A 14,238-nucleotide genomic window follows, 5' to 3' on the forward strand; every position below is an offset into this window, starting at 1 on the left:
AAGGCTCTGGGGAGACCTGAGAGCAGCCTTTCAGTAACTAAAGGGGGGCTATGAGAAGAAAGGGGACAGACTATAGCAGGGTCTGTACTGACAGGACAAGGCAAATGGTTTCAACGTAAAAGAGGGGAGATGTAAAGTGGCTATAGGGAAAAAGCTTTTTACAGTAAGGGTGGTGAGGCACTGTAACACGTTGCCTGGAGGTGGTGGATGCCTCGTTCTTAGAGACATTCAACATTAGGATGGATGGGGCTCCAAGCAGTCTGATCTAACTGTAGATGTCTCTATTCGTTATAGGGGAGTTGGCCCAGATGACTTCTAAGGATCCCTTCCAATTCTATTGATTCTACGATTTATTGATTCTATGATTTCCAGCTGACCTTCTACTTTGGAGGCATGTGCATCTGTGTTTGACAGGCTGCAATTCTAAAGGTCTGCAAAACACATTAGATCCTTCCTATTGCTGCTTAGGCTACCATCAGAACCCCTAAAACTGTCCAACTCTGCGTTAGCTGTAGTTAGCTCTGACAGCTGTGCAGCCCCCTTTTATTTGGAAAGGAAGAAATCTTCCCTCACTTTGACCCTTAGCTGTCTTTGTGGCATTGATAAGAATGATTGTCTTTATATCACCTTAGCAGTTTCAGATAATACTGAATTTAGCTATCTTTCTTCATTGGTATTTAAATGGAAGAAGACGTGCAATTACTTTTAAAGCATCACTTCCATTATACCTGAGAATTCAATTAGTTTTTCTACAAGAATAATGAAACGTAAGCACTTGTTTCAGGCTGCAGCAATGCTGCCTTCTATGGAGGTTTTATTTAATTAATTGATTCCAGTCAGTTTGAAGTTGTAGGACTAGTTCCCTTGTACTGCGTGGGTTGAAATCTCCCTATAAATCACATCACTTTACTAGTTTACAAGGTTGAACGTGTTCTTGAAGTGAAGCAGGCTGGCTGTGTCATGGTTTTAAGTTGTTTTATTGGACAAGAGTAAGATATGAAAGAGGGGAGTTAAAATGCTTGACAGTGTGGTTAAGTTGTATTGAAGTACAGCTTGTGGTGGCAAGCATTTGGTCACAGCCTCACATCAAAGTTCTGGAGAGACTGCCTCTAAGTCATTGTCTGTGTGTGAGACCACTGGGAGAGCCTAGGTAGCTCTCAGTAGCAACAGTTTCTTGACATTTTACTAGGGTACTTCTAGCAGTGCTCCACTGAGGAAAGGCATGGTCTTCACTTAGACCCTCCTCAGCTGAAAGAGAGTCCAAGTTATGGAGAAATATTTCCTAGAATCCTGATGATTTTAACTACTGCAATAAATCTTCATGCAGTTTTCAGTGAAAGTTCCAGGTTCACACAGGACTCAAATGCACTGACTTGATGTATGCAGCACAGAAAAGATCTAGCTAAGTAAGCCAGCTTTATTAACTAAATTTAAAAAGATGCCACTCAGATATTTATTAATTTGCAATGGAAGTATTTTCAGTTTGTTTAGATATTTTTCTGGTGTGTATGTAATCCAGAGATGGTAAGATACTCAACTGGGAGATTTTTTTCTTTAAAAAAAAAAAAAGGAAGCAAATGAAACATCAAACTCCTCCAATCGTTACTGATAATGGAAATGCTACTTGTTCAGCTTTAGTAATCCTGTAATTGAGAGCCACAAGTATAGGAATTGTTTTTAAAGAGAGCAAAAACATATTTAATTAATCTGCCTGAGAATGGGAAGTGTTATAGCAAATTTTAAAAAAAATACTTCCAAAGTATTTCAATAGAGGGACCCTCCACTGAAAAACAAATAACCAAAAAAATCCCCAACCAACCACCACCCTTACTTTTGTAGGCTTTGCAATTGAATACTAGCACCAAATGCCTGAATTGTGCTCTGCATATACATATGAGCTGTGTCTTATTAAAACTGTTAATGTAAACCAGTGATCAATACTGCTTTAGCTATTATCGAGAGCTTTATTGGCTAAAATTTGCGTGACTTGTATTGACATAACCACAGTAAGGTAGAACTGCTGTGTATGCTTGAAAATGGAGCTAAGTCAGATTTTTATATTTTAGCCCTCTCCCCCTTGAATGGTGTGGTTATTAAATATATGTAATAATAGTACATAGTAAATTCATTCAAGTGAGAGCCCAGTTATTGACTAAATCATCTTTCAGTAGCCTGAAACAAGCATTTATTACGTATCTGATAGATGACAATTTATATTGTAAACATTGGGTGAATGTAGAATACAATGCTATACTGACCAATTCAGAGCATCTTCATTCAGCTTCCATTTGTATAGCTCTGTGCAAGATTCTACTAAACTCTTGACTCTGCTCTCTCACTTCATTTTTTTTTTTTCCTCCTCCCTCTTACACCACCTGGAGGGGATCTCTGTCTTTCTCAGACAGAATGATGTTGATTTTGTTCTGTAGGTGGATAGTTAGCATGTCACGCAGCTCTGACAAGAAGCCTCGCTCGGTGTTACTGTGTTCACACAGAATAACACTTACACCGTTGGCAACTGCATCCAGAACGTCATGGTGGGACATCTCTCCTGCCGCGTGGAGAAAGAAATGTCATGTAGATTTCTTGTAGTTGAGGTGAATAATTTCTTTGTGTAATGTGTTCAGAATCTCAGCTAGAAGCTGGGAAGAAGCCCATGAGGGGAAAAGCAATGCTATCTGCTCAGTGTCAGAATACGACATACTCCTATTCTGGTGTCCCTTGAAGGACATTCAGCCGATATCCCCAGTGTACTTCTGAGACAAAACCACAGAAGTTCTGTGCTGTCTTTGAACAGTGGTGTATTTTGCTACTTAGGGCAGGAAATGGTATGCAGAGAGTGGTTTTGGAAGTGTTATGCGTCTGCTCAACTGGGTTGCTACAATGAGGGAAAGCAGCTGAGGAAGCTGTGTGAAGAACTGTCTGAGGGTCCACTCTGTAGTGCTATATATAAGGGAGGAGACCAGATGTGCCTTGCCAAAGAACTTGACTGAATTAAGCACAAGATGCAAGGCATTCTTCATGTTGTGGAGCAGGCTGTGGGAAGTATCTACTGCCCTGTCAGAAAGAGGATAATAGACTGTGTCCTTTTGGGCAGATACAGCGGCTGTTGTTATATACTTTCCTTGGAAAGATTCTGTAGACAACATTGTTTCCCACTTTCTGTTTGAGAATTCTATAGTGAAGTGGGGAAACAACTTGTATCTTGCCAAAGAAGAAACATTGAAATTTGCAAGAGATTCTGCTATCAAACACTGATTTTGTGTTGGGGGGAAAAAAAAAAAAAAAAAGCATGTATAGTAACATTTACTTCAAATAACCATCACTATGTGATACAGCCATCTGATCCATGTTACCTCTACTCTAATGTTATTTTTATGTTATTCCAGTAATCGGCTGTTTCTCAGTTCTAACAAGTAATCATTCTTGCCAAATCTTTCAACAGCCAGACAACCCTCTCTTTTCTCTTTTCCTAGTGCCTATTTTTATAAAGATAATAGAACAACGTAGTCTCTTACCTGTGAGATAGAGGTCAGCTTCCATTCCCTTCAGGACGCTGCTCCCAGAACCAGCACACAGCGCAGCTTTCTTCACTGGAGAATCTGCAGGATACAAGGTGCCATAATTAACTTCTTTTCCTCTGTTTAGCCCTCATATCAGTACAGTTATTGTGAAACAATATCAATACCTTAATTTTAGGGTCAATGTAAACTTATTGGAGGAAGAGACACAAATGTCAGTTTGTAAGAGTCAAAGGCCCAGAGCATCTGTAATAATAAGCAAAGTCCTCTGTGTACCAAAAAGATGGGCAGAAATTTTTCTACAAGGGGTGGGAAAGTTTGCAGAGAACTCCAGCACCATGGCTGGTTGTTGGCTACTGCAGATTAGTTCTTTTCTAGTGAGGTGTTGTTACTTAGGTATTTGAACTCTTTAATTGGCTGCTGCTCCTTCCAGGACTCTGAAGTTCCACTGTATTTGTTTTCCAAACTAACAATGCCACTAAGACAGCATTTTCACTCTGAGATGAAAAGTAGTACTGTCTCCTAATTCTGCTTTCAAAAGGCTGTCTCTTGTCCTTTGTCTCTTGTCCTTGACAAAGCTTCATAATGTTTGCAAGTAAACCTGTTCAAGGCAGCAGTATCTCTCACACCTACACACACACACTGCTTGTATTCCTGGAATACTGGTTCAGATGGGCAGTGTTACTGGCAGGTTTGATTACCAAGTGTCTTGCCTGTTCCCACGGCGAGGCGGATGTGGGGTAATTTTAGGTGGCTTTTGATGCGCTCAATTATGTCTGACAAGGAGGCTGGCTCACTCAGCGTGCAGAGACGTCCCATTCCAGTATGTGGAAGAAGAGGCTGAAGAGAAAAATTCAAATTACTGTGAGAAAGCTGACTCCAGAAGTTCACATTACTTTCCATAGTGTACAAGAATAAGTATATTGGGCATTAAGGAGAAACAATTCTCAACATTATGAAAAAAAATATGTATGTTATTGAATGTAACATACTAACAATGCTAACTTTTGGAACCAGTTTTAGAATTAGTTCAGGCCACATAGTTATTTCCATTGTTTTGGAAAATGGATATGGCTTTAAATGCCCAGAGGCCAGTATTTCAGAGAACTGACAGGCAGCATAGGAAACCTGCAATGCCAGCAGTTGCTGGGAATCAGTTTTAGGGCGTTTAGCTTACACAAACTATATTCACTGGAAGCAGTATACAAATTTATTACCTTCTGTAATAAGAGAACCTCAGTCTTGCGATAAAGAAGGCTGTTCTGGGACAATAATGCCACCACCTCCAGCAGTGCTTTCTGAGAGCAGTTCAGACTGACTCGTGTTTGCTCCTCCCCATCAACCCTGAGTAAAGATGTGTTTGGCACTTGCTAAGAGATAGATAAAATTTCAACATCATATTCATAGAAAATAAAGGTGTTCTGTCACAGAGGCCTGCTGCAGAGAAAGGGGGAAAAAAGATGTTACAGTCTAGCTTAGTCTGCTCTCCTGGAGGAAACACACTTGGAATTTAACTCAACTGTTCTTATTTTGTATTTACCATTAACCCTCTTCATCACTTTAATCCCTGTGATGCTACATGAAGTTGATAGTTACCATTTAGTAAAACAGGGGTTGATCAGAAGGGAATGATTATCCTTTAAATTTATGGATCTGTTGCTGAAGAAAAATAGCACTGCACAAAGGACAGTAAAACACAGTTCCAGCAACTTAATATTTTCTAGCAGCAGAAAGAACACAACGTTAGAGAGTGAAGCATATACCTGACAGGGAGAGTGGTGAGACAGAAGATCTCTGGGATGTCTTTGATTTTGGACAGCACTGTCTCTAGATGCTCTGTAGTGTCTGCACAGAATTCTACCCGGTGAGTGCCCTCAGTCGGATGGCTTGGAGCGGTTGATGGGTGCAGTGGGACAGAAGTACAGGCACCTGAGAAAACAGAGCAAGGACTGGTTTTAGAAAGCTGAATGATGTGGCTGATTCTGATTTAGCACGTATCCAAAAAGGGTGCAGCTTTGGACAAATTTTGCACTTGAATCCATTTTCCCTGACTAGAACTCAGGACTCTTGTCCTGCTAAGTGCAAGTAAGTTGAATGATACATATAATTTGTTACTCTTCATACCATTCAAGTTGTATTGTACCAAAAAATCATTTCTGGTTTGTAAAGCAGGCTGGAAAAAGCACAGCTGTTCTCATTTATAAGCCACAGCAGAAGATAAAAGTCTAAAAGAATTTTAGATACTTTAAGTCATGTAGGAACAATAAGATTATCTATAAATTTATGAATTGCAGGCAGTGATTTAAACTCAGTGACCTAACCTCTTTAGCCAGGATAGACAGTAAACACACTGCACCTGTTCTGACTGTCCAATAGCACCCAGGCACCTGGAAATGTCCTCTGGTGTTCATAGCTGGTTTGTAGCACACCGAGGAAAGGAAAGCAGGGAGGCAAGGCTCCCGCGTGGGATAATTTGACAGATGTAACGAATACCGCTGAGTAACTGCACCCAGTGTCGCTTTGTTCTGAACAGTCTCACCGAGTCCCTTGGACAGCCAGTTGTTGACTCCGTGGGGCACGGCATCGTACGCTGTGTGTGGTGAGTAGATCCCGATCCTGTGCTCCAGAGCGCGGACCACCAGCCGCTCCTTCCAGGTCCTCCACGTTACCCGCTTGAGCGGAGCGAAGATGGGAGGGTGATAGGAGAGAATGAGGTCTGCATTCTTCTGCACCGCCTCCTCCATCACCTGCTCGGTGAGGTCGTTGGTGAGGAGCAGGGTGCGCACGGCGTGGGGAGGGCTGGGTTCCACCAGCAGCCCCACGTTGTCCCAGCTCTCAGCCAGGGAGAGGGAAGCGAAGTCATTCAGGGCGGGAACGAGCTCGCTGAGGTTCATGAGGGAGCGCAAGGGCGGGCGGCCCGCGGCACGGACGCGATGGAGGGGCCGGCAGAGCGGCAGCATGCGGAACCTGCGGGGAGGGGGAGAGGGCGGGGGCCGGGCCGGCAAGCGCTCCGCCCGGAACTCCGCGTCTGAGTGGAGCGTGCCGGGCGGAAGCTCCCGCAGCTCCGCCGCTTCCGCCGGGCCCAGGGGCGCCTCTGTGCGGCGCCGAGCGTGCGGAGCCACGGGACGCCCGGGTCGTGTCGGCGGTGCGGGGCTCAACCCGCGGTTGCGCGCGGTTACCGCCCGTGGCGCTGTGGTGAAAAAGCGCGGAGCCCCGCGGGCGTTTCGGAATCGAAAAGAACCGGGGGAAGGGTGAGCCGAACGTCGTGTGCTTCCTTTGCAGGCAGTTGCTGTGTGTGCATCAACCTCAGCTTTTTGATGAGCGGGCATGGTAAGAACTGTAGCACTTCTCCCATGCTTCTGTGCTGAAATGTTCGCCTCTTGGAAAGAGAATGGCTGCTCTGCTTCTCAGGTGTTGTGCTGTGCTCTGATGCCGTGTAGAATTTGCAGTGATAAGTGCAGGTTTCAAACGGGTCAACTTACCGTTGTATCAGTCTGAAATTCAATTAAACTCTCAGTTGTAAGGCAGCCGATTTCAGACCTTGTTTAGCTAATAATCGGTAACCCAGTTTGCTTCTTTTCCTACCGGAGCTTTGTTGGAGATGCAGGCACGGGGCCCTCTGAGCGCACACTGCACTGTATGCTTACAGGCTTCTCAGTTCAGCAAGCTCCAGCTAGAGACAGGACTGTGTGTCTTAAACTGTTTGTACTCTGTCTGCAGCATCTTCGTGGCCATTACAGATGCTTCTCCCGGCCTGTGCAACAAAATCTTTTTAGAAATTTACAACTCAAGCAGACTCTATAATAAAAGCTAGTTACGTGGGAGCGAATCTGGTTGCAAAAAAAGCCAGAGCTGTTTTTTGACGATGAGTTCATTAAGCAATTATGCAAATTATGGCAGATATAATTTGTCCTGACAAAAAAAAGTAAATGGGTTTTTCTGAAATCACTAGCCTAGAGAATGGAAGAAATAGGAAAATCTATCAAAAGAAATCTTTTTTTTTTTCTTTCTATTTGACAATAGATGAAAGTACTGATGTTACAGCTACAACTCAGCTTGCATTTATATTAGAGGTATTGATGATGAATATAATGTCACTGAGTAAATGGCTTCTGTGGTGCCACTAACTAAATCTCTTGATTTGTATGAAGCAGTAAAAAAAATACATTAATGTGATTTTCTTTAACCTTTGTTAGCATGTCTGGTATAGGTACTGATGGTGCCCCAGTGCTGGTTGATCAAAGAGAGAGATTTATAAAGTTAATCGAAGACGATGCAGTGGCCGCCGGCAACTCAGTTTGGTGAAATATCACTGCATCGTACATCAAGAAAATTCCTGTGTGAAAGCTTTAAAAACAGTGACATCATGCAAGTTGTCATCAAAGCAGTGAATTTCATATGGTCCAATCATTCTCAATTCTGAGAGTTCCTTAAAAGCATTGATGCTGATTTATAGGGACATCATTTACTTTTCTGAAGTGTCTAAGTCAGGGTAAAATGCTAAAAAGACTTTATGATTTGAAATCAAGTCCTTTATTGAATCAAAAGGAAAATTTGTGTCAGAATTTGAAGATGAAAAACGGCTCACATGCTTAGCATTTGTGGTGGATTTGACACTCATTTAAATGAGTTAAATGTGTGTCTTCAAGGTGAAAATCAACTGTGCTGTTTCAAGCCAAAACAGCATTTGAAATTTAAACTTAAATTATGCTTGAGAAAAACAGGGTCAAATATCCCACTGGTTTTGTGTTTTTGTTGCTCTCTGTGTTTTTTTTTTTTTAATAATAAAAATGTATTTATAAGAAGGTTTTCTTACATATATACCTTAATTATATAATATATTTTATATGCAGCCCAAGACAATTTCTGTTTGCCAATGTGGCCCAGCCATGCCAAAAGGTTGGAGATCCATGCCTCAGTGGCTGTGTAGGTGGCATTTAAAATTTTGTGAAAATTGTTTATAAATTTTCAAGAGAAATGTGAGGTTTTGTAGAGTTACTTGTTTGTGGGGGCATGTTATATGTAGTGCTATTCAGAGTTAGCCTGATCACTCAGAATGCTCAAGTCTAATAATGCCCATCACTTCCTCTGGTTGTAAACCAGTAGGGTATATGCTCCTCCCAAAGTAGGTATTACCTTGATTCTTCAAATTTGCAGTGAAATGGCAGTGTGGGTCTAATTCACAGATGAACAGTTTGTCTCTGAAGTGTAACAGCACAAATTGGAGCTTCTGCATTGTTATGGCAAAGTTGGCTTGGCCTGAAAGTAACTGAAAGCAATGCATTCTGGTAATTTCAGTGGAAATGTGGAAGGTTTGTGACAGTAGCTTGCCTATGGTCAAATACTGACACAACGGTTATGTGTAGTGGGAATTGTTCCTGTTCTTGATAGGAGCAGGAAATAAATCTGATCTACAGCTCTTAGAATTTCACTGCTGGCTTAATTATGTTTTGTGACTCTTTCTCAGGCTGTCACGCTGCACACTGATGTAGGAGACATTAAAATTGAACTGTTCTGTGAGCGAACGCCAAAAACATGTGAAGTAAGTTGAATAACAGGAGTGGGACTGTGTAGTATTGAAGCAAAGCAGTAATGGTGAAGACCATAGAATGGGAGAAGTGACTGTTCCAGCTAACATTTTCAAATAGTGGAATATTCCACTTTAAGTTGGCATGAAACTTGTTGGAGAGTGTATTCTTGTGTGCTGTGTCATAGAGCCTAAAGCTATGCTTCCTGTTTCTCACCAGGTAGTATTTACTTGAGAGTTGTTTCTCTCTTATTTTTGGTGCATTCCAAAGTGTCCTTTGCCCTTAAGATGAAACGTGGAATGTGGCCTGGAATTCCCACATTTGCCTTGGTTTGCTTGCTCTCAAACAGATGGGACTTCTTAAAAAGAATTAAGAATCACTCCAAGTTTGTCAGAAACCCCAAGTTTTCTGCAGTAAAATTAAGCTTGCACTGAAATTGGTTACTTTTTAACTAAACAAAAATATGAGGCTTGAAGTTACTTATTACAAAATTATGATGCATTTACAAAATAAAAATGTGAATGCAAATGGTACTTATGGACATGCCTCAGTCCACTTATTTGTTCAAATTAAGATGGCTTTGTGCAGTCAACCTTATTTAAATCCTTTTTGTCTGTGGCAGTGTCAAAGGAGCAACTTAACCATAATTCTGTATGTCCGTTCTATTGCATTACTCAGTGGATTTCACCAAATAATCCTCAACCCATCTTAACTTTATTCTTTAAGAAACCAAGGAAACAGGAGCTCTAAAGACAAAGTGCATTTTTATTTTCTTAAAAATACAGCTTGTAAAAAAGACTTGTGGTTTTACAGCTGTTTCTCTTTTGCTGATAGATCATAAAATGATAAAATCTTTTCCATTGGAAGGGACTCTTAGAGGCCATCTAGTCCAATGCCCCTGCAGGTACACCTATACTTGATAGGGTGCTTGGAGCCACATTGAGCCTGACATTGAATGTCTCCAAAGATGAAGCATCCACCACCTCTCTGGGGAACCTGTTACAATGCCTCACTGTCCTTATTGTAAAAAGCGTTCTCCTTATATCCACTTTAAATCTCCTCTCTTTTACTTTGAAACCATTTCCCATTATTCTGTTGCCGCAGACACTGCTAAAGAGTCTGTCTCTTTCCTTCTTATAGCCCCCCCTTTAGGTACTGAAAGGCTGCTCTCACGTATCTTCAGAGCCTTCTGCAGGTAGAACAGCTGCAGCTCTTATAGGGCAGGTGTTCAATCAGTTGGATTATTTTTGTGGGTCTCCTCTGGATCTACTCTAACACATCCAGAGGTTCTATGTCTTTCCTGTACTGAAGTCTCCACACCTAGATGCAGCGCTCCAGTCGAGGCCCCACAGGCACAGAGAGGCAGGATCCCCTCCCTTGGTGGGCTGACCATACTTCTTTTGTTGCAGTCCAGTTGGCTTTCTGGGCTGTGAGGGCACATTACTGTCTCATGTCCAGCTTGCCATCTACCAGTACTCCCAAGACCACTTTGGCTGGACTGTGCTCCTCCTTTCATCCCCCACCTTGTACTGATAAGCAGGGGTTGCCACAACCCAGGTGCAAGACCTTTGGATTTGTTTTACCTCATGATGTTCACCTGTGCCCACTGCAGGGGAGTTAGAAGGAGATGATCTTTAACCCTTTCAACCCAAGCTACTCTATGACTTCTGAAACCCCATCAAACTTGTTTCAGACCTCATCGTATCTGTTGATGTATGTGCAAATGGCTTTGCTGTTGCCTATTTGATTTTCAGATAACCTATAGATGTTTTTTATTATGTTTGGTACTGTTTATATCGGCAAAAACCTAAAGAGGGATGAATGGGGCCTGAGTGCTGTTCATGCTTTTTAATAGCCAAAAGTGGTGTGGGACAGGGGGTAAATGCTATGGTCACAATGCCAAGCAGAGGCAGAAGTGTTCTTTCTGGTTTTGCCATTTTAGTAAGGGGGAATGTTATTTCTGTATTTTATTGATATGGTTTGTTTTGTATCCTTAGAATTTCCTGGCTCTTTGTGCTAGTAACTACTACAACGGCTGTGTGTTTCACCGGAATATAAAGGGCTTCATGGTTCAGACAGGGGATCCATTAGGTAAATTCTTTTGTCAGAGTCTCTCTGTAGAAAAATATACATAAATATCAAAGTAAAACAAATAAAACATTAAGAAATACAAAGAAATTGTAAGCATCAGTAATAATTACAAAAACAAAATGTAAATAAAGTTAATTTAAAATATCTTCTGTTGCTAATAGAGGTTTTAATTATATGAGGTTTTAATTATATAGAAGCAGCCGTTATCTGGTTCTAAATGATCTATTGCAGTAATAGAGCATTCTGTAAATTTTAATCTTCCTGCTCTTTCCATTGAATATGATGGCTCCGCTGACTTACCAGCAGTTGAACAGTAACAGTTGCTGCTATAGTTTCTCTGTTTTCTGCCTGGAAGGCTACATTGTGTCTAAAGCATCAGCATCTGGAGAATGTCTAATTCAAATATGTGTCTGTTTGTACTCATACTGAGTTTAATTTGAGGATATATCAGGGTTTTTTTTGTTTTGCTTCTGGAAATGCAATTACACAGAATTATGGCTCTACTTGGTATTAAGACACAAGAACCTGGTTCCTGGCTCAAGCACATCAGGGTGTATCTGGGGCCTCTGTTGTAAAATGTTATAATGTTATATTATTGCTGCATTTTCCAATCTGAAAATCCAGTAATGTATTGTGATATTTCTTTGTCAGGCACTGGGAAAGGAGGAACCAGCATCTGGGGCAAGAAGTTTGAAGATGAATTCAGTGAATACCTAAAGGTATTTTTGTGCTCTCAATGTGCTGTTATGTTTTCAGATTAATTTTCTTTACAGGTTGATGTATGCTCAGTGTTGTGCTGCATTAAATACTCGTTTTGTAATTGCAAAATGAAGTATAATCAAGGAAGAGTTAGAAAGCTTGTTATTAAAACAGAAATAGGCATCTTATCACTTGGCAAGTTAGTTTTGAGAGTTCTCATGAGGGAAAACAGAAGTAGAAACAATTTGAAACATAGTATTTTTAATGCATCAGTTTTTTAATTGCAGAAGTAGATTTGAGGAGCTAATGAGTTGTGATACCATAATTATGTTACCATGTTGTTGGTTGAAACCAACTAGGTAGGTTTTTAATGATGATGATGCTGAGGAAGAGTACCACTTGGATGCCCCATCCCTGGAGGTGCTCAAGGCCAGGTTGGATCGGCCATGAGCAGCCAGATCTGATGGGTGGCAGCCAGCCTGCAGCACAGTGTTGGTACTTGGTGAGCTTTTAAGTTCCATTCCAAGCCATTCTGTGATTTGGTGGTCATGTCACTGAACACATTGTACGTGTTGCAGTTCTGCTTTCATGGGTGATTGGTTATTCAAGTTTTTTTTCTGTCTTTTAGCATAGTGTCCGTGGGGTGGTTTCAATGGCAAACAACGGTCCAAATACCAATGGGTCGCAATTCTTCATCACTTATGGAAAGCAACCACACCTGGATATGAAGTACACTGTTTTTGGGAAGTGAGTGACCCTACTATATGCCTCCTTGTCATAGTGTTTAATGGACATGTATACGTAGAAGTACATACAATGAAAATTTAGATGCTTCAGATCTGAAGTGCTTTAAAATATTGGATGTGTATGTGTGAAAGTGTGCTTTCCACTGTCACCAGGATTAGTCATTGCAAAATGCTGCTCCATTTGTCTTAAGGGTAGGGAAATCATTGGAAACTGGCTTATTAAAAATTACCTTAAGAATAGAGCTGAGTTGGTGTGGGGTTTTTTTGTTTGTTTGTTTTAAGCTCATTGTTGTTGCTTGCTGTCTCATACCATGCTCAAATGGGTGCAGCCTGATTTACACAAACTCCAAAACAACTAGGCACACTGATTAGTGTTTGCTGAGAAGCAAGGGTCTGCTGTGGAACTGGAGATGTGAATGGTCACGCTTCTGTGTAGGTGGAACTGGCAGTTTATGAGATGGGATGCGATTGTTTAAGATGCATTGTTAGTTTAAAATATTCTCATGTTAATAGAAGCTGCTAGTAATATACCAGCCTTAAAGCACACGTTGAATTTTTGAGTCTTTCAAATACTGCTTTTTTGATCTCAAAATCATGGTAATATCTTTTCTTTTATTTGTTGTTAAGTCTGTGAATCTTACTGAGAAAAAGTGGGTTTTTTTTTCCAGGGACTTAAATGTTCAAAGGAAATGGGTGAAAATTGAAAATGCTGTTCCCTTCCACTTGCATTCTTCGTAGGCATCTGGGCATAGGTGTTTCTTTCATTGTTGAGTTTGTTTAGAGGTGTGATCAAAAGTTGGGGGTTTTTTGACATCCTTGTTAGAAATGAGTGGACACTGACAGGAACTTTGCCTATCTGTGCAGTGATAGATGTGGCAATGATGCCATTGTGCCATTAGATTTACAGAGTTATGGATGGTTACCAATTTTGTCTTTGAGTGAGAAGGTAGTGATTATAATCACGGGTTTGGAAATTGATTTTCCAGCCATGGATTTCAGTCATGCACAGAGAAGTTCGGTGTGGCCAGTACCTTGTTGCTGCTATGATTAGTCGTAGGTTATGTGCCGTATGCAGTGTTTGGCTGCCTTATTTGTATCGTTTACTTGCAGAGTCCTTGCACTACGACACTTAGCTAACTGTAAGGTGTTCTGAGATGCTTCTGTTGTGGAAGTTAAGTCGTTGGTAGGAGGAGATTGCGAGCGGTTCTGCTTTTCTTCCAGAGTGATTGATGGCTTGGAGACCTTGGATGAGCTGGAGAAGCTGCCTGTGAATGAGAAAACCTACCGACCTCTGAATGACGTTCGCATCAAAGATATCACCATTCACGCCAACCCTTTTGCTCTGTAGCAGTCGTGACACATTCTTTAGAGGCTGGTCAGACTGGCTGCTGGAAGGGGCGTTTGGTGCCCCGTCAGACGGGGTTACAGGAGCTGGGCTGTGCCTCGGTGTGCTGAATGTGGGGCTCTGGGAGCTGTGATGTTGTTTATGAATTGTCACAGGGGAGCCTTGTGTTCCTCAAGCCTGTGTTTTCAGAGTGTGTGTTGACTTGATTTTGACTTCTAAGCGTTGCTTTTTATACTTGTAAAATAAGACTTTCAAATATATATATATATATATATATATGTGGGTTTTTTGCAAATCTCTCTTTTCTG

General features: G+C 41.4%; 3 protein-coding genes across 8 annotated transcripts in view; 2 read left to right on the forward strand and 1 right to left on the reverse strand.

Annotated features, from left to right (window-relative positions):
• The window catches only part of ORC2 (origin recognition complex subunit 2), a 21,549-nt gene extending 17,939 nt beyond the window's left edge, over nucleotides 1-3,610 (forward strand). For 5 of the 6 annotated variants that reach the window (XM_090144233.1, XM_090144235.1, XM_090144236.1 and 2 more), the window contains one exon: nucleotides 295-391. The gene's annotated coding sequence lies outside the window, so the exon portion shown is untranslated. Of the gene's footprint in view, nucleotides 1-294; nucleotides 392-3,476 lie in introns of those variants that run through there. The other variant, XM_090144234.1, reaches the window with a different exon arrangement.
• On the reverse strand, nucleotides 429-6,556 carry NIF3L1 (NGG1 interacting factor 3 like 1). Its single transcript, XM_031601203.2, has 6 exons — nucleotides 6,061-6,556; nucleotides 5,285-5,450; nucleotides 4,739-4,865; nucleotides 4,223-4,361; nucleotides 3,519-3,602; nucleotides 429-2,551 (listed from the first exon to the last, which is right to left on the reverse strand). Exons 1-6 carry the CDS (start codon nucleotides 6,479-6,481, stop codon nucleotides 2,367-2,369), a joined length of 1,122 nt encoding a protein of 373 aa, XP_031457063.1. The 5' UTR covers nucleotides 6,482-6,556; the 3' UTR covers nucleotides 429-2,366.
• On the forward strand, nucleotides 6,480-14,169 carry PPIL3 (peptidylprolyl isomerase like 3). Its single transcript, XM_090144595.1, has 8 exons — nucleotides 6,480-6,666; nucleotides 6,722-6,851; nucleotides 8,375-8,447; nucleotides 8,989-9,063; nucleotides 11,047-11,140; nucleotides 11,792-11,859; nucleotides 12,468-12,586; nucleotides 13,807-14,169. Exons 1-8 carry the CDS (start codon nucleotides 6,480-6,482, stop codon nucleotides 13,931-13,933), a joined length of 873 nt encoding a protein of 290 aa, XP_090000721.1. The 3' UTR covers nucleotides 13,934-14,169.
• The last annotated feature ends 69 nt before the right edge of the window (nucleotides 14,170-14,238 follow it).

The sequence above is a fragment of the Phasianus colchicus genome, chromosome 7, assembly GCF_987193195.1.
Source record: "Phasianus colchicus chromosome 7, bPhaCol1.hap1.1, whole genome shotgun sequence".
Taxonomy (NCBI): domain Eukaryota; kingdom Metazoa; phylum Chordata; class Aves; order Galliformes; family Phasianidae; genus Phasianus; species Phasianus colchicus.